General features: G+C 34.2%; 4 protein-coding genes and 1 long non-coding RNA gene across 19 annotated transcripts in view; 3 read left to right on the top strand and 2 right to left on the bottom strand.

Annotated features, from left to right (window-relative positions):
- LOC107270379 (Kv channel-interacting protein 1) overlaps nucleotides 1-1,036 on the bottom strand; it is a 29,551-nt gene extending 28,515 nt beyond the window's left edge. The window contains exon 1 of the mRNA XM_015745330.2: nucleotides 842-1,036. Within this exon, the coding sequence (XP_015600816.1) occupies nucleotides 842-1,006 (165 nt within the window). The 5' untranslated portion in view covers nucleotides 1,007-1,036. The remainder of the gene's footprint in view (nucleotides 1-841) is intronic.
- Nucleotides 1,037-1,224: 188 nt separating this feature from the next.
- Nucleotides 1,225-5,545, top strand: LOC107270381. 9 transcript variants are annotated; one of them, XR_001538318.2, is made up of 6 exons: nucleotides 1,227-1,359; nucleotides 1,597-1,646; nucleotides 1,722-1,746; nucleotides 2,736-2,879; nucleotides 3,189-3,818; nucleotides 3,954-5,545. It is a non-coding gene; the product is annotated as an uncharacterized LOC107270381 (long non-coding RNA). The 9 variants fall into 9 exon arrangements; XR_003060511.1 differs by lacking the exons at nucleotides 1,227-1,359; nucleotides 1,597-1,646 and adding an exon at nucleotides 1,450-1,574; XR_003060510.1 differs by lacking the exon at nucleotides 1,227-1,359 and having other exon boundaries at nucleotides 1,511-1,646; nucleotides 2,743-2,879.
- A 2,517-nt stretch (nucleotides 5,546-8,062) lies between these two features.
- LOC107270377 (poly(ADP-ribose) glycohydrolase ARH3) lies at nucleotides 8,063-10,658 on the top strand. Of its 3 annotated transcripts, XM_025087744.1 has the most exons (7): nucleotides 8,091-8,356; nucleotides 8,488-8,659; nucleotides 8,763-8,920; nucleotides 9,072-9,290; nucleotides 9,456-9,568; nucleotides 9,644-9,869; nucleotides 10,209-10,658. In XM_025087744.1, the coding sequence occupies exons 3-7, from the start codon at nucleotides 8,771-8,773 to the stop codon at nucleotides 10,374-10,376; spliced, it is 876 nt and encodes a 291-aa protein (XP_024943512.1). In that variant the 5' UTR covers nucleotides 8,091-8,356; nucleotides 8,488-8,659; nucleotides 8,763-8,770; the 3' UTR covers nucleotides 10,377-10,658. The 3 variants fall into 3 exon arrangements, with proteins under 3 accessions (XP_024943511.1, XP_015600814.1, XP_024943512.1); XM_025087743.1 differs by lacking the exon at nucleotides 8,488-8,659 and having other exon boundaries at nucleotides 8,063-8,356; nucleotides 8,722-8,920; XM_015745328.2 differs by lacking the exon at nucleotides 8,488-8,659 and having other exon boundaries at nucleotides 8,083-8,356.
- A 640-nt stretch (nucleotides 10,659-11,298) lies between these two features.
- On the top strand, nucleotides 11,299-13,590 carry LOC107270375 (rabenosyn-5). The gene is made up of 6 exons (XM_015745323.2): nucleotides 11,299-11,639; nucleotides 11,765-11,890; nucleotides 11,964-12,266; nucleotides 12,342-12,696; nucleotides 12,782-13,175; nucleotides 13,239-13,590. Exons 1-6 carry the CDS (start codon nucleotides 11,315-11,317, stop codon nucleotides 13,455-13,457), a joined length of 1,722 nt encoding a protein of 573 aa, XP_015600809.1. The 5' UTR covers nucleotides 11,299-11,314; the 3' UTR covers nucleotides 13,458-13,590.
- Nucleotides 13,591-14,199: 609 nt separating this feature from the next.
- LOC107270376 (myb-like protein P) lies at nucleotides 14,200-16,273 on the bottom strand. 5 transcript variants are annotated; one of them, XM_025087742.1, is made up of 4 exons: nucleotides 15,841-16,273; nucleotides 15,571-15,755; nucleotides 15,328-15,489; nucleotides 14,200-15,248 (listed from the first exon to the last, which is right to left on the bottom strand). In XM_025087742.1, exons 3-4 carry the CDS (start codon nucleotides 15,425-15,427, stop codon nucleotides 14,320-14,322), a joined length of 1,029 nt encoding a protein of 342 aa, XP_024943510.1. In that variant the 5' UTR covers nucleotides 15,428-15,489; nucleotides 15,571-15,755; nucleotides 15,841-16,273; the 3' UTR covers nucleotides 14,200-14,319. The 5 variants fall into 5 exon arrangements, with proteins under 5 accessions (XP_024943510.1, XP_015600812.1, XP_015600810.1 ...); XM_015745326.2 differs by having other exon boundaries at nucleotides 15,328-15,497; nucleotides 15,855-16,271; XM_015745324.2 differs by having other exon boundaries at nucleotides 15,328-15,497; nucleotides 15,841-16,270.
- Between the last annotated feature and the right edge of the window lie 806 nt (nucleotides 16,274-17,079).

The raw sequence follows: 17,079 nt of genomic DNA, 5'->3' as shown, positions 1-17,079 counted from the left end.
ACTATCGTGTTATTCTTTTTTCGTCTTTTTTTCCCGCCCTACTAGCTTTTATTGACTGCTTCTCACGTGTTGTATCGATGACAGCTGTCGGCTCTTGCAATTGTCGCTGTTTTCTCAACATGTCTGTTTGTATTACAACAACCTGGAAATAACTTTGTCTATCTAGAAGCGTCGCGCGACATGTCACTATCAGAGTAACGTACAAATACGTGGCTATATAAGGTTTTTCAAAGTTCCTCGGAGACTAAGTGTATTTGGAATTTTGTATTCTTAAGCTTTCTGATGTGAGGGGCTTTTTAAGCCTTGATAATTCACAGGATCGAAGGACCGCGTGGTCGTCGGAAGTCATGGTGACAATAAGTAATTTTTAGTGGTTATTCGTTAGTGGATTAACGAATTATAATTTTATGTTTTATTCTTTTTACGAGCTCGTAACGCATGACTTGTCCGCATTCTGCTTGGTTGGAAATATTTTAATTCCGATATATTTATTGCGTGTCGTAATATTACTGTGCGGACAGAAAGCTCTTTCCATGATACAATCTGTGGGAAACAGCATACGGGGCACTCACTCCTGTTGCAAAATACATACAAGAAATGGGCACGAATATGCTGAATAAAATGCGACTTTGTCAGGTAAGCATTTTGGTAAAAACGCTTGAATTTATGTGGGTACCGTACGAACGTTGATATGGTAATGATAAGCAGTGACAACATGGTGGGCAGTACGTTTTTTCCCCAAAGACAAATTTTAGAATAATGTATGACATAAAAAATTTAATCTAAAGCCCACTACAAAAGTATACGAATGTTATACTACGTAATACAATATTAAATATACCTGCTTGAAGCCACGATACATGACGCGAATCTCCTGTCGTGAAAATTTCGTCTGTCTAAGAAGTTCTTCGATGGCGACAGGTCTGGTGGTCTGTTGACGTACCCGCGAGCTTTCAAACTCGAAAAGCGCCTCTTCCGGTCCTGGGGAGTCTGGCGGCGTCGCCATTTCCTGTTGAGATGGCGATAACGATGATCCACGATTTGAACTTTGACTCAACGAGCCATCACAATCGCGAGTCCTTCCAGCTGGTTTATCATTCTAATTCGAAACCCTTCTTTATCCTCACTCCGAGTCTATGGCGAGACGCTGATCGGACAATCGTCACACGATGATACCCGATGATCCACGATCACGCACGACGCGCTCTGTCGATCACGTAGTCGCAAGTGGTCGTCCCGATAAACATGTTTTTGAACTTCGGCGCTCTCCGTCAGGTTGACAACGTCTACCGATGACTTCCAACGTCTCAATCTGCATTAAGAACACTTGACGATCGTCGGCACGCTTTATAATTAACAGTAAGGCAAACGAAATATAAGGATTGTGGAACTGATCTGAATAAGATTAATAGACGAGAAAGAAGGAGGAAAGGATCGTCAGGCTTTATGGTTTGATGTGTAAAATTGGCTTGGACATGCAACGTCAATATTAGTCTCTATTAAAGTAGCACCTTTTATTATTGGACTAGTAATATTTCAAGGGTAAACTTCGAGGTTGCTCTTGCGGCATTGAGGTATTGTCTTACTTTCTTTTAGGTTAGCTTAGGTTAAGGACGATACTCGATACGTCATGCGATGCTTGAACGGTATGTGTTCCTGTAGCATTTTTGTGACATGAAACTTTTCTTGAGTACTAAGGTATACATAACGTTTGATTTTAGGGTTATGGAGCGCACAGTATTCAAGGTGAGTAAAGACAAATCTTATGGCGGATAATTTAAAAGTAAAATAAGAACTTTAGCTGGTTCCTTTAATACTTAAAGTTTTGAAATGGCGGTAGATTCTTTTTTTTTTTAATTTCTTTACGGAGTCTCAAGGATTCCATTTGTTACTTCCGTTTACTCTTTCGTTTATGGCGTTAAATTTTTCCTGCCCCTTTCTCGCCTTGTTTAAATATTTATGCACGAACGTTGCAATCTCATCTCTCTACGTTATGCATAAATAAAATTCGATTTTGATACTCTCTTGATCCTTCGCCGGAGCTTTCTTGCGCCTTGGATTATGCAATTTTAGGAAATTGAGTATTTATGTATAGTAGATTCTGAAGAGTCTTTTGACTCTTTTGAGATACTTTACTATTGCAGAAAAGAGATAAGAAATTATATGAATATGCTTGATTTAAGAAATTTTATAAATTTATAACAAATTACAATGGATGTCTTAATTGTACTGTAGTCAGACTTGATGCTTTATAGAGTTACTCTATTTTTAAAAGGATTTTCATTTTCACACGTTATTTTTATTATCAGAATTTTCAAAATACTCAATATATCTTTTAATACACGTGGATACATATATATTCAAGAGTATTGGACCCACTGAAGTTTCCTCTAGCCACTTGATCTACATGATGAAACCACCTTTAGGTCCAATACTTTTGAATTACCCTGTACACTGTATGAAATACCCACTGTAAATCGTTGAATACTGGTGGCGCCCTCATATATCCTTAAATCATTAGACTAACACGTGAACGACACTTAGGTCTACAAGTAACAAGTGCCAATGAGCAAATTCTCCACATAAAATTATTTTAAGCACAAAACTTGGCACCGTCGAATACTCTAAAACGATACCAGAACATGATAGCACTTGTCACTTGTGCCTCTCCATAATAATATCCCTTTTCTTTGTACTGTCCATAAACCTATGTCACCATATTCATGAATGAAAAGTTCCCAGGAAAGAACACACTCTATGAAGAATATTAAGAAATTATATGAAGGAAGCAAACAAAAATTATCCCAGTGAAAAAAGAGGATTGCATGACAACAATGAATATACTATATTAAGAGAAGAATCAATTGGTCAATAAAAAAGTGAGTATAGTTTCTACCTAGTTATTACAATAAGCCAAATTTAATTGTACTATAGAATAATTAACTCAATGACCAATACAATAATGCAGAGAGGAAACAAATATTGTTTGTATATAACAAACTTTAAACAAGCTAACCAGTATCGAGATGGTTATTTCTATTATCAGAATGGATAATAAAAATAACCAAAGACTCTTATGTCAAATGAAAAGGACTCAACGCCAGGCGTCGTGTCCCCGTCGAATCGTGACCGGTCACTGGAATCACCATGAAAAACAAACTGAAAAATCCTAAAAACTCTTTTTCCAGATATATAAGAACCTCGTAGTCTTCCTGGCGTCTCGACGTCTGGAATCGCCCGGACGAGATTCGATCCACGAATACGAGTAACGTCAAAGGAAGCGGCAGGAGTCGAAAGCGTGGAAGAGGACTGTCAGAAGCTGAGTCCAAGTGCCTAGTACCCAGAGTACCAGTGCTTCCACGAGAAAGGATAAAAGGACACGTCACGGGTCTCGAATCTTCCGGTTCACCAGGACACTTCCTGTTCAAGATGATTATCTCCCAGTGATCCTTGTACTTGGAGCGTTTATATTTGAACAAGCGAGTCAGGTGGGTGCCGCGAGGTCCAAGCATAAATTTCTATCGAGAGCGGCGCGGCGCTGTCCTGAAGAGGAATTTCAGTCTCGTGTTGCACGAGAGACTCAGGATGATCAGGTAATATGATCGGTGCTATTAGGATTGATTTGCCGATTGCGTCGATCGTGCTTAATGACAGTTCTGATTGGTTTGGAAATTTTGATGACAGGGGTCCAGCGAGGATATACGGTACGACGCTTGGTGGACACTTGATGGTGGAGTGGATTTTTGACATCAATCAAACTGGATCGGATTGGATCGAATGTGATGGACGAACGCCGGGTCGACTGCAGCAGAGTCACGGTAACGACGTCGACGTACGCGGCGGACGCTACACTGGCAAGCCCGGGTAGAGCGTCACCACGAAACACTCCTCTTTCTCTCTCTTTATCAGGCTTTCTCTTTCTCTTTCACTCACTCCCTTGCTCTTTCCTTTAGCAGTACTCCCACTACGACGACTCGCGAAGCCGGCGACGCCGACGCTGAACACTGACTCCACTGCTGTTACCGCCTCCCTTCGGCGCACCCTTCACCGACTCATCCGCAAGCGCCGCGACGTTACCGAGGACGCTCCGATCGCTTCGACGCCCTACCGAGCGCCAAACACTCTTGTGTCCTTGTGTATCCGACGGCAGAGATTCGCCATGCGTTCCAGAAACACTGATATTAAGTTCTCACGTTTTCTTTTATTTTATTCCTCTCTCTGGTAATATTTTATTACCATTGGTTACATTATTTTTATATCAACGCTCTCATACTTTTTCTTATACTCTCAACTGTGGGTTATATACTGTTTTTCTTTTCGAATCACATAAAGAAGAGGCGTAACTTCCTACGGGGTTGTTTGTAAGAGATACTTGGGCACGGATTTTATTAAATTTTTGCTTTAATGCTTTTTTATCCCAGTCCGGTGAGGTCCATGGAGAGCGTGGAACAGGGTGGGTATATCGACCTGCGGAACATAGACACGGCTCAAAGAGCCAACGCAGAAACCCCCGAAATACAATGTTACTTCATAGACTTAGTATAACAACCCCAAAATTACAGCCCATTTCGAATTTATTTCTGCGACTTTTGTACGTCTTCCAAATTCATTTGACGTATCGAAACGTATTTCTTCTAGTTATAGACGCTATAGATATGGGCGATTCAGTAGAATTTTTTTATTGTTAAATTAATCTAATTGATTATCATTTATATGTTATTATAGTCATTATTGGAAACTGTTATTTGCTTATTTGTACGTGGCAGTGTGAGTAGGGATAAAATTAGGTAGATTGATAGGGTTGGGGCGGGGGGGGAGGATTGAAGTATGGGTGTGCAGGAATGAAAAGGTGGAGAAGGAGAATGGGTTATAGAGGGGTTGAAGGGTTAGGGAGAAGCGAAGAGATCCTTTCTAATTAATTTTATCACAGTAAACACGGCAGCCGAAGGTTTGGCCAGTTTTCTGAAAATAATTTGGCAATCTAACATTAAGGTCATTAATCATCTTTGAAATTAAATATTAATTTTTCTATGATGAGGCAAATTAGCTAAGACGACCCTGCGGATAATCACAATAATTCACATGACATTATCACATTGTTTTTGTTAATTACGACTTAGCAGGGACTCGTTACTAGTCCATAATTTAGTCTTTTAGACAATAAAATTTATCTGACGAATTATCTTTTATTATCTATTTGAAAAAGTATCATTTAAATCAAATATATTATCAGAGAGCTACCTCTATCATGGAATGCCAATAGATAACGATGTGATAAATCGCCATGACTATCTTGGATCTGTTTTACAAAATATACTAAACTGTCAAAAAAATTATTATTAACAAAAAGTCATTTTTCTCTGTAATTTTATTTCGTGGAATGTGATACGTTTCACAGTGTTATTCAGTATACGTGTAATACGTATTGAACAAGGGAGTAATGATTCAGTTTTTTTGTTTCACAAGTTTTAAGCACATAAGTGCCCATGTGCATAAACGAGAGTGTGGTGGTAGAGCATTAAATAAATCGCACTGATATCGGAAACTTATTTGTCTCTACTTTCCCTATATTGCCACCTAGTGGATTATAAAGCATTGATACGCTGATAAGATACTGGGATGTATGCACGTATGCACGTACCTTTAGCTTTTCAAGTAACTTAAGTACGGGGTTGTTACGAGAAAAATCAAAACCATTAGAACAATATAAATATATAATAATAATACATAATAATAATTTGTTATATTTTTTGGAGTAACGTCCAAGTTTCACGAAGCAAACTAATATTTGCGAAAATTCAAATAGTGAAAATTACCACAATCAGAAATGATGATATTAATATAAACGATGGCATTAAAAATTATAAATATAATAAACGTATTTATTGCGAAGGAACAAAATGAAGCTGCAATTTAATGAGCGTAATTTTTAATCACTTTTTCATTAGTTTTAAACTCTTATATTTTGATCTAAGTAATGAATTTGGGATTGTTTCGTTTGGAATTTTGTTGCAAGAAATAACTTTTCAGGTACAGTCTATTGCTTGTAGATATATTCTATATAGATTGTGTATATCAATTGTAGTGGGTGTAGTTCTACGCTTTAAAATCTTACGGAACCGTTCTCTTTTACATTTATTTCTCATTATGGACTGACAGGACCATTCGATTATTCGAAATATTTTATGAACTTCCACTTCATCTAAAACTGTAGCTTTAATGGAATGTCGATAAGTAGCTATCGACCCAATGACCTATATTGGAAAATTATGCCTGACTGAACCTTCAGTTACGTTAATCCAAATTTGCTCCTTATGTAGAATAATTTAACACCACATAAAACAAATGTCTTGTCTAGAAAGATAGGTGTAATCTATAAGTTATATTTCTAGAGAAAAATTTAATATTCAATTTGATTATTAAAAAAACGTTATACAACGTCTTACATGTAAAATTAACATTAACATCACTATGTCAACCATCAAAATCATTTAAAAATTCAATAACTTGACGGAGGCTTTTTCGTCACTTCACTTGATGCAATGCTGATAATTTTTTTTGAAACTAAATAAAAAATTGATCTTGCTTTTAATTAAGATTTTTTTTTATAAGTATGTTTTTCTTATTTATTCATTGTATTCTTTAATATCTTAGAACATTAAGGAGTTTATCATTTTTGTATAAAAAAGTAAATCGGATCGTCGACAAGTGTTGAGTGAAACATATAAAAATCATATTGCAGTATTTGGTGCAGGTTTTGATCGTGGCAGTATATCAACGTTTATATACCGAGGACTATAAAAAAAACTCTGTAGGGTGTACTGGAACTTCCGCCATTTTTTCAAGGGATGGATTCCATACGAAAAAAACAAAGGCTGCTATTTATATCTCGTTTACAAAGCCACGTTTAGACAATAGTATGGTAAAGTAGAGGGTAAACTTTGAAATAGGATTGACTAAATTTCTTTTAGGTCAAAAGCTAGTAGTAATTAGCACATTATACAATACTATTCCCAATTCTATAGACCTCCTTATTGTATAATAATTAAAGATAGATAAAGAACAACGATTTATTCATTAATCAAAATTATTTAGCAATTTTAAACCATGAACAGTTTAAAATATGTGATTTCTCTATTATATTCTTCATTAGTGGAATTAAATGTATAATTACAATTTAATTGGATAAATTGATCAATATACGAATCAACTGTAATTACTTTTATTTTATTGCTTTATCTTGTGAAAATTTTAATGTCACGCTATATTAATTTAGACAGTATATTTTTTATTCGTTTTTGTGTACTTTATTAAGTATAATGTCCTATATTCAGTATAGCCACTCTGCGACTTATAGATTACTGACTATACTTATTAATCTACTTGAAAGACCTCCATTAGGAAATTAATTGAACCCTTGACATTTTAACATAAATAGCTTTTTCTCAGAAGTTTTTTGCTAGAAATTTATTCCTTGATTATGGATACGTTCCAAAACTCGTTTGCCAGTGCTACGAGTGTTGTTACATGTCTGTCTCTTATTTATACGTACGAAAATAAAGAGATATAACGATATTTGCATGTATTAGCAAGAGATTTTGGAACGCAGCTTACGTACTTATCTCAAAAACATAACATATGTACTCTGCATTTACTTAAAATTCTGATGTGTGACCTTCGCGTGTTGGTAAAAAACCAGGAAAAAAAAAAAAAAAAAAAAAAAAAAAAAAAAAAAAAAAAAAAAAAAAAAAAAAAAAAAGAAGGTTTGCTTGAAAATTAAAACTATAGATGATCCAACACATTCAGCATATTGCATTTCTATTTTTCGAGGGATCTGTATTCAATTCATTGTATATTATTTATAACGTATTATATACAAATTTTAAATTCGAATCATCTTTATAATAAAATTCATAGGACGTATTTTAAAATAAACATTGGTTTTTCCATATTAATTGGTGTACAATTTGCAAAAGTTGCCGTTAATATCGTTGCTGTTGTTTTTGCTATAAGCAATTGGTATATTTTGTATATATGTATTTCAGTATATCTTTTTTATCATATAAGTTTGATAGCGTAAGACGTGCTTGAGAGTTAAGAGCCAGTTAGAGCCAGTGTAAGCGTGGTGTAGAACGGGTGTTGTTATTTTGAAGAAATCGATTAAATCTCCTCTACAGTTCTAAAATGGCTAAAATAGATTTAACGTTATTAAAAAGCAAATTTCGTGGATCGATGCTTGGAGTATTAACTGGAGATTGTCTCGGTCATCCATATGAAGGAGATGAATTATTAACCAGTGGAATGAAAATCATCCTTCAAAAGTACTTTGATAAATTGGAAGGACCTCCATATAAAGGTACGATTATAATTGATATATTAATTCTTATTGTTAATTAATGGGATGACAGTCGTATAAAATATATTGTTTAGAATTTTTCTAAGGAAGAGGTTATGTTACGTTAATATATGTATATTTGATCGGTGCAGGTGTATAAGGAATTCATATAACTATATAATAATTATTATGATTCTTCAGTGAAAATCATGTATACAAAGATTATTATCTGTAAACTATTTACATGTTACTCAAGTAAAGATACTTCAACGATAAATTTTATTGCCTACAAAATTATTTCTCAATGAAACATGTATTAAGTAGGTAATACTACTAGGTTTTTGTACTATTATATTGGACTAATGGTAACTAACAATTTTATTTAGTACATGCTTTGATGCCTAGCACATCACTTTTATTTATTTAGCCCCTGCAATGCAGTTTACAGATGATTCTGTAATGACACGATCAATAGCGCAGTCGTTGATTGAGAAACGACAGCTTGATCTTTTGGATATTGCAAAACGATTTGTCAAATCCTATTATGAAGAACCAAATCGGGGATATGGACCTGCCGTAATGACTGTTAGTATAAGCAATATATTATAGTACATGAAAGCAAAATATATAAAGTAAACCCAAAAAATTATAACTAATAATTACATTATGAATACTTAAATGCAGTGCATTACTTGGTTAACCTATGATTAATATTACTGTTTTTCTGTCTTCACAGGTTTTTGAAAAACTTCGTGCCAATAGATTTTCAGACTTATTTACTCCTGCGAAGGAACAATTTAATGGTCAGGGGTCATGGGGTAATGGAGGTGCTATGCGTATTACACCTATAGCTCTGTTCAGCCACCAGAATATTGACCTTCTTTTAGAAATGACGAGAAAAGAGACACAGCTGACACATACAAATAAAATAGGTGTGGATGGAGCTATATTACAGGTACACTAGAATTCAATTATAATATTCTGTTAGCATTTATAAAATGTATATACTTGCGAAACGTTAATACAATAATAATATTACATTTTTATGGAATAACGCTATTAACAATTGCTCATGTGAGAAAAGTTTTATTATTAGTATATTAAAAGTAATTACTTGTAGGCAATTGCTATTCGTCAGAGTCTTCTTTTGAATCCGGACAATGAGCTTGATGTTAAACAATTTATTGATGATTTAATTAGTCAAATGGACACAATAGAATTTGATGAGGAAGGGTATGCATTGAAATTTTTATTTGGCTTTTTCATTGCCTTCCGACATAATATCTTCATAATTAAGTTTTTTTATAGTTTAGGCCTAGTCGAACCTAAACCATACAAAATTCAGCTATCCCTAGTTAAGACATTAATATCTGAGGGTGAAGCAGCTAATGCAGAAAAGGTTGTTCAAAAACTTGGTACTAGTGTTGCTGCATTATATTCTGTGCCCACTGCTATATACTGCTTTCTAAGAGCACAAAATCAAATAGAAGGTATAATAACGGACAACCCATTCAGAAGAACCATACAATATGCTGTGAGTTATAATTCCTACATCCTATGAATCTTTTGATAAACCTAAGTTCCTAATTATAATAATAGATTAATAGAATAATATAAAATACTATAAGTATACTGAAATATGGCTATAATTTAATCATCTTTACTTCATTTTATATATCTGGGCAACTCTTGTCAATCTGCAGGCTTCAAAATGTGCATAATTTTTTTAAATGTTTTACCATAAATTCTAATTTCCTCAATGCCAACTAGTTAATAACAACGGTGAAGCTTGCTGCTAATAGTGGATAAGTTAAATTGATCATTCGTGCAGAACATTGAATAAAAAAGTTATAAAATTAAAACAATGTTCCAGATAAGTTTGGGTGGAGATACTGATACAATTGGCGGCATGGCTGGTGCATTGGCTGGTGCTTTTTATGGTGACAAAATAATTAATCCTGCTATACTGAAGCACCTCGAAGCCTCAGAAGAATTTCAGCTTCTTGGAGAAAAATTATCCGACGTGACATTATCGCAATAATCATCAGAACACACATCTCAATGTATATATCAATATATTTAATATACAGAGTGTATCAGCTACGTAAGATGCATATTTTCGGTTTGCGGTGAAACAGTGAACGTTTTTAAAAATATCATGTGACAACCATTGATATTTTTTAATTAGGCATCGATTGCGTATACTATTGTTCGTGTTAACGGAAGAACCGACGTAGGCACCATCAGTAAGCGAAAGAGAGAGAGAGAGAAGAAAGTTTTTAAAAACATTTTTATTACTAATAAAGACTCTTCTACTTATGAACTGACTGTTTTACCGCCTGTGCCCCACTTTATTGCTGCCATAATTTTCGGTAGGATTGCCTTTCTCTACAACGACTGAACGCTGTTCATATTACCTGGCAACTCTGCGGCGTTCCGCTTCTGATTGCGGGCGAAATTCAAAGAAAAAGAATGGTTCACACACGTGGGATAATACTTAATTTTGTGGTACCTCATAGTTGCATCGCACATCAGAACGAGGCAGAGCGAAAAGCCTCCCGTAAACCGAGGTGACCTGTGAAAAGCCTCTTGTAGCTTAGTTTGATCCTAAAACTGCAAAAGTTATAAAGGCTACGCCCGGGAACACCCTAAATCCTAAAGACCTAAAGACTCCCTTAGACTCCAAAATCTATGGCGACGAACACAGAGAATCCAAAAAGGAATATGTAGACTTCCAATTTGTCATAAAAAATAACATTGCAATACGTTTTATGTTATATTACAATCTATGTCGTATAATATAAAAATACTTCAAGGATGCGATACATGATAGTATTGTCTATGACAAGTATTTCTTAATAAAACTGTTTTTTGAAATACATATAACAATAATTTTACGTATAAATAAATATTAAATAATAATTAATATGATACATACAATGAATGTAAGAAATAGTTTGTCTATACTTTTTTTAAAAGATGTTTTATTACTATCAATTTAGGATAACCATATCATACGTTTTAACTTATTCAATATGGCTGCTCTATGATCACGTTTTCCAGTTTAACGTCAAAGTATGTAGTGCCACCCACAAGTCATTAAAAAGAATTTCTTATCAAGCTTTATTGATTATACTTCAAAATCTGAGCCTAATAAATAAACTTACAATGGCAGAAAGTACTCAAATACTCGAAGGATTCTTGTGTCCAATTTGTATGACTGATTTTAAAACCCCAAATCAGTTAACCAAACACTTTGAAGAAGTACATAATGATGATCCTGAGATATTAAAATCTCTTAAAGGTTTGTTTCTCAAAATATCTCTGTTGTTATTATGTGAAAGTGTTAAGTATTTAAAATATAATTTAATATTAAAAGAAAGCTGATATGTTATTCTATAACACGATACTTTTGTTGGATTCTTACAGACTTATTTGGAAAAGCAAAGAAAAAGATTTTAAAGCAAGACGAATATCCAGAATTGTTTGACAGTTCAACATTGTCCACTACAAAAAGCAATAGCCCAGAAATTAATTGGGGTCATCAGGAAATAGGTATTAATAGATTTCAATTTAAAATGAAGATATTGAATACTGAACGTTGTTATTCTCTACTGAATATTCACAGGATTCACTAGATCACACACTAAATACTTTAAGGAAATTAGAGATGCAAGACTTGAACGTTACTCGACAGAGACTAATAAGCTTCTCATAAGATTAGATAAACTATTACGCAATTTACCAGTGGACCCTATAGACAGAAAAAATCACGAACGTACTATTGTGCCATGGATCGATGATAAGGATGTAAACTTATGTCCGACCTGTGCAAAAAGTTTCCACATTGCAAGAAGAAAACATCATTGCAGACTCTGCGGTGCTATTATGTGTCATGATTGTACCATGTTCCTATCACTATCAGATGCACGTAAGTACATAAATTGAATTCTTTCCACAAACATGAAATAGAATTTGTTAAATCAACATAATTAATATTTTCTAGGAATAATGACAAGTCCTGTTTCTGTACAAGACGACTCTGCTGTCTCTCCAACATCCTCTGAATCTCCAATTACAGGACGCTTTGTGCGGGCTGGAATAGGACTAACAAAATTAGCACGTTCACCGTCGAGTGGTAGTTTGAACAGCGTTTTATCATTGGTGAATGATCCTGCTAGTGGTGAACAACATTTCCGCCTATGTATTCACTGTAAAAACCTATTAGATGCAAGAGAACGTTTAAAGCTGCGCCAATTCGATAAACCAATTACTTGTCAATTCTATGAGAAAATGCGCTCTTATATGGAAGAAGCTACACGATACGTATCAATGTATAATAAAATGTATCAATCACTCAGGTAAGAAAACATCAAAATCATTTCTATGGACTATTTATATCAGAGAGCAATAAATAAGTAACTCAATTATATCAATATCTTACAGCGAAGGTGAATCCACCTACAATCTCAGGGATGCTCAAATTCTACGTTCTAAGATTGCTAAAATTGGGGAAAATATAGATACAATTAGCAAGAAAATTTTAACTTTTGGTGTAAAAGATGCAGAAAATCCTGTTCAAGGATTGGAACTGAAGTTGCATCAAATGGTCAGAGCATCAGCAGTAATATTCTTAAAGGAGCAATTATTGAGTCTCCCAGCTATTCCAACTGAGGAGGAATATCAAACTTTACAGACAGCACGTCAACAAAGAATAGAAGCAAGAATAGAATACCAAAAACAGTTGGAAATGGAGGAAAGACAAAGAGAAAAGAAAAAAGAACAGAAACGTGAAATTAGAAGCGTTGCGGATGTTGGTTCGTCTGCAACTAAAGATCAGGTATTAATTATTACTTTACAACAATATTCTTTTATTCTCACATCCTGATTTTGCCCATTTAAGCTGGTACTCGATCAATCACAAGGATGGGGACCGTCCAGTGCACCTTTACTTCCCACATCGATGGACCCAATTATTGAACAGATGAGTAATCTTCGAGCATATATTAAACAAGCTAGAGCAGATTGTAAATTTGATGAAGTTGCTACATTAGAAAATAACTTGAGAGAACTCCAGAGTGCTTACTTTGCTATGAAGCACAGTAACAGTAGCGACGATTAACTGAGTCTAGGATTTTAGCTTGGGTAATAACTGTGTGTAAATTAATGCCTACAAGCGGTTCGTGGGAAAGGCGAACAATGTGACATCTAGCTTTTATGCTCTTTTTTACTTTTCTTTTATTATCCACTATTTCTGATAACATTTAATACTATATTCTGATATTTACTATAATTAGAATATTTAACCGAAAAAATATAAGTTGAACTCCGTTTATATTAGATAGTAATTTGAAAAAAAAACGGATATTTAAATTTTGTTAATACATAGTTACTAAATATTCACATGTGATATTATATATATACAGATATATAAAATAAACGTTTAAAGATATCTTTACAGCTTTCTCGGGTTAGTCCTACTAATCGAAAAATTCTCTTGATTGATATAAATTGTATGATGCGCGAGAAATGTAAAGCCAATCAGGGATATAATTTTTATAGCAGTACAACTCGTCTGACAAAGCTGTGAAAGCTCTTTAACAGTTATGAAAGTGAACAAATATGTGGATAATAACAAATATTGTCCAATGTAAGACGTCGATGCAATAATTCTTCGGAATTGCACGTTGTTCCTTTAATTTTGTACCTTCACAATTCGCGGGTCATCAAAGAATTAATTTTAAGTAAAGTATTTATATAATATTATTAAAGATGTATAATTTATAAAGTTTATATAGACTGAGTCGTATATTAAAATTATTATGGAATGTCTTGAATCACAGTCCTGTATATTTTCATTGCACAAATACCATTCAAATTTTATACATACAAAATAAATTCTTCCTTTAAAATTGAGACTTTTCACAAAATTACATAATCAGTTTTTTTTAACGTAACGTTTTTTTTTACGTAATTTACCTTCATTACTTATTCTTCATTGACAGTTCGACGATGACTTGCGGTAATTCCGAGGACGTCAGCTCAATAACTGGCAAACTAATGTTACTATTATTATTATTAAGGTTATTATTACTATTACTATTATTATCACTGTGAGAATGCAAGTTATGAGATTCTGAATTACTTGGAATGATGGCATCAAAAACAGGTAGATTCGAAGAACTAAGGGAAGTAGTGTAGTTGGAATCACTGTCATTAGATGACGAAAATATAATTTCGGACTCTTTCTTTTGTCTTGCAACTTCATTAACGAATACAGGAAGCTCATATGACATAATTCCCGGTTCTATTACAGAAACTCCACGTCCAAAATCTGCTACACACAATGGCAATGCCTGCGACATCAATTCCTCTCCATACATATGATCCTGCTTTGAAGCTTCTTTTTCGTTCTCTTTCAAATTCGAAACTTCTTCATTTGTGTAATTTTCATCCTGTTTCAAAGCCACTGCTTCTTTGCAATCGTGAACCTGTTCCTGTGCTGTTTCTTCGTTAGAATCCTCAATTTGCTTCCAAATCACTTCCTCTTTGTTACTCTGATCATCTTGCTGCTCCCGTGTTACGCTCGAAGAGAATTTTATAAAATTACTATCACTTGTCTGTTCTTGAGAAATTTTACTATTGTTCGTGATGGGATCTTCATTTAATTTTGAAACATTGTCACTATTACTATGGGCACATTTAGCTGGACATAAGTTCTCTACGTAAGATCCAGAAGCATATTCTATCTGTATCACTTTATCTTCGTAAGATTCTTCAAAATCATAACACGTAGACTCTGTTTCAAAGTCGTCTGACATTAGCTGTTGACGCTTTAAGAGCTTAGCAATCTCCTCTTCCGAAATATCAATATTGGCTGCTAAACCATTTTCCGGTCTTGATGGAGGTTGTTCTAGAATTATCAAGTAAAGCATTTATTAAATGCACGTTACTTATATACAGATAAAATTAATGAAGCATCACTCCCTTACCATTAAGGAGATTAACTGCAATATAATCAGCTGCTCTGAAAAGTTCAGCTTTGACTAACAGATTTAAAGTACTACGCAAAGTTGGTCTGCATTTACCCATTGTACTCCATTCCTCTAAAAAGATTTCTGCTGCATTTTGATGTTTTTGAAGTACAGCTTGCTCTATAATACTGTAATATTTTTATTAAATGAAACATATCAAACTTCTAATTCCTACTACTGTACAATTGTGACATTACTTACGTAAAATGTTCACTGGTAAATTTTGGAGTATGTACTGGAGCTTCTTTAGGTACTATTGCCATAAGTCTTTTCCAATTGTCCGAAACACTTAAGATCTGTGCTAACGTATACAGTTCAGCTGGTCTCAGCTTACGGATCTCAGTATTGGAGTTATACATTATTTTCATAATTATAAAAACCAGTGACTGCAATTTAAAAATTCATCACACCCATCTTATTTTCATGTTCCATTATTGAATCTCTTTCACTAAATTAATTTAAAATAATCACCTCACAAAAACTACCTGTTATTTATCAAATGTATACTCAGTTTTCCCTTTTTTTTTTTGTAAAATGTATATCAACGTTATTAATTCTGATCCACAGTCATCCAAACAAACTTTCAGATTGACACTAACTAAAATGACAGTAAATTCCAGTAAAAATACTAACCAAAGCTGGTTTAATGAGACTTTATTCTAAATCTCACTACAGATTTGGTTCTGTCTCGCTCAATTGCATGTAAGTAAACAGAGACAAAACGATTCTGGTAATACCAGAGATGAGTATGGAAATAGGGTAAAACTGCAGTATACGACTCCGAACTGAAGTTGGCTGCTAGTGACTTAGGTTTTTTGAGGTAACGCCATCTGCCGGATATAATGTGAATCGCATGGAATAGTCACGCCGCCTATTAGAAAAAAAATTAACCATAACCGACAGAAAGAGTACCAGTCGACCGTCGTGTCCGGGGAACATTGAAATTCCTACTGAGCCTAAATCTGGGTGTACTTATGAATCCAAAAATATGTCAATTGTAAAATTTCGATCATTGATAACTTCGATTTGCCAAAAAACGAACCAGTTCTCACTGATCTCGTTGTTTTGCAACTACGACATTGCCAACGATATTTTTCCGAAAGAAATTCAGCATTGCATAGAATCATGTCCTTATCGCACACTGGACACTTGAAAGTCCGAGCCATAGCTCATAGGACTCATAAGACCGTATCTTTGTGCAAAGGTTTATATTTGAAGTATTATACGCAATCAGAGATATTGGTCCAACCTCAATAGAATTCTATTGATGCTATTCTATTCTATCTTCTATTGGTCCAACCTCAATAGAAGGTTTCTCACCTAGTTTGATCAAATCTACGAATCGTATCACCATTGCAATCGATCACACACAATCCAATTTAAGCAAAAGAAATAATAGCACACTTGTGTTACACGCTTTGCGAGCTACTAACGAAAATCATGCTTCTACATGTTTTACGAAAGCAGACGATACATTGTAGCAAAAAAATCTCGAAACAGTAGATCAAATTTAATGCTCAATGTACAATCACGAGCTTGCACTTATACATACTTATATTTTTAAATAATATTATTTATAAATTAAATAAACACATATTTAACATAAAAATATTCACATGTGATATTATATATATACAGATATATAAAATAAACGTTTAAAGATATTGTTACGTCCGAACCAGAATGGAGGCTTAGACTGGTGCCTTTACC

This window comes from Cephus cinctus, unplaced genomic scaffold, assembly GCF_000341935.2.
Source record: "Cephus cinctus unplaced genomic scaffold, Ccin1 Ccin1_scaffold0745, whole genome shotgun sequence".
Classification (NCBI taxonomy): domain Eukaryota; kingdom Metazoa; phylum Arthropoda; class Insecta; order Hymenoptera; family Cephidae; genus Cephus; species Cephus cinctus.
This window is presented reverse-complemented; position numbering and strand designations above follow the sequence as displayed.

Bases quoted from the DNA above. Each gene is read 5' to 3' on its own strand.
- LOC107270377 (XM_015745328.2), top strand. From the start codon at position 8,185: ATGGCTAAAATAGATTTAACGTTATTAAAAAGCAAATTTCGTGGATCG. The intron at 8,921-9,071 runs GTTAGTATAAGC...CTGTCTTCACAG, and splicing joins ATGGACCTGCCGTAATGACT to GTTTTTGAAAAACTTCGTGC. The intron at 9,291-9,455 runs GTACACTAGAAT...AATTACTTGTAG, and splicing joins TGGATGGAGCTATATTACAG to GCAATTGCTATTCGTCAGAG.
- LOC107270375 (XM_015745323.2), top strand. From the start codon at position 11,315: ATGTTTTATTACTATCAATTTAGGATAACCATATCATACGTTTTAACT. The intron at 11,891-11,963 runs GTATTAATAGAT...GAATATTCACAG, and splicing joins TTGGGGTCATCAGGAAATAG to GATTCACTAGATCACACACT. The intron at 12,697-12,781 runs GTAAGAAAACAT...AATATCTTACAG, and splicing joins AAAATGTATCAATCACTCAG to CGAAGGTGAATCCACCTACA.
- LOC107270376 (XM_015745325.2), bottom strand. From the start codon at position 15,737: ATGAAAATAATGTATAACTCCAATACTGAGATCCGTAAGCTGAGACCA. The intron at 15,498-15,570 runs GTAAGTAATGTC...AAAATATTACAG, and splicing joins TTTACCAGTGAACATTTTAC to TATTATAGAGCAAGCTGTAC. The intron at 15,249-15,327 runs GTAAGGGAGTGA...TGATAATTCTAG, and splicing joins TGCAGTTAATCTCCTTAATG to AACAACCTCCATCAAGACCG.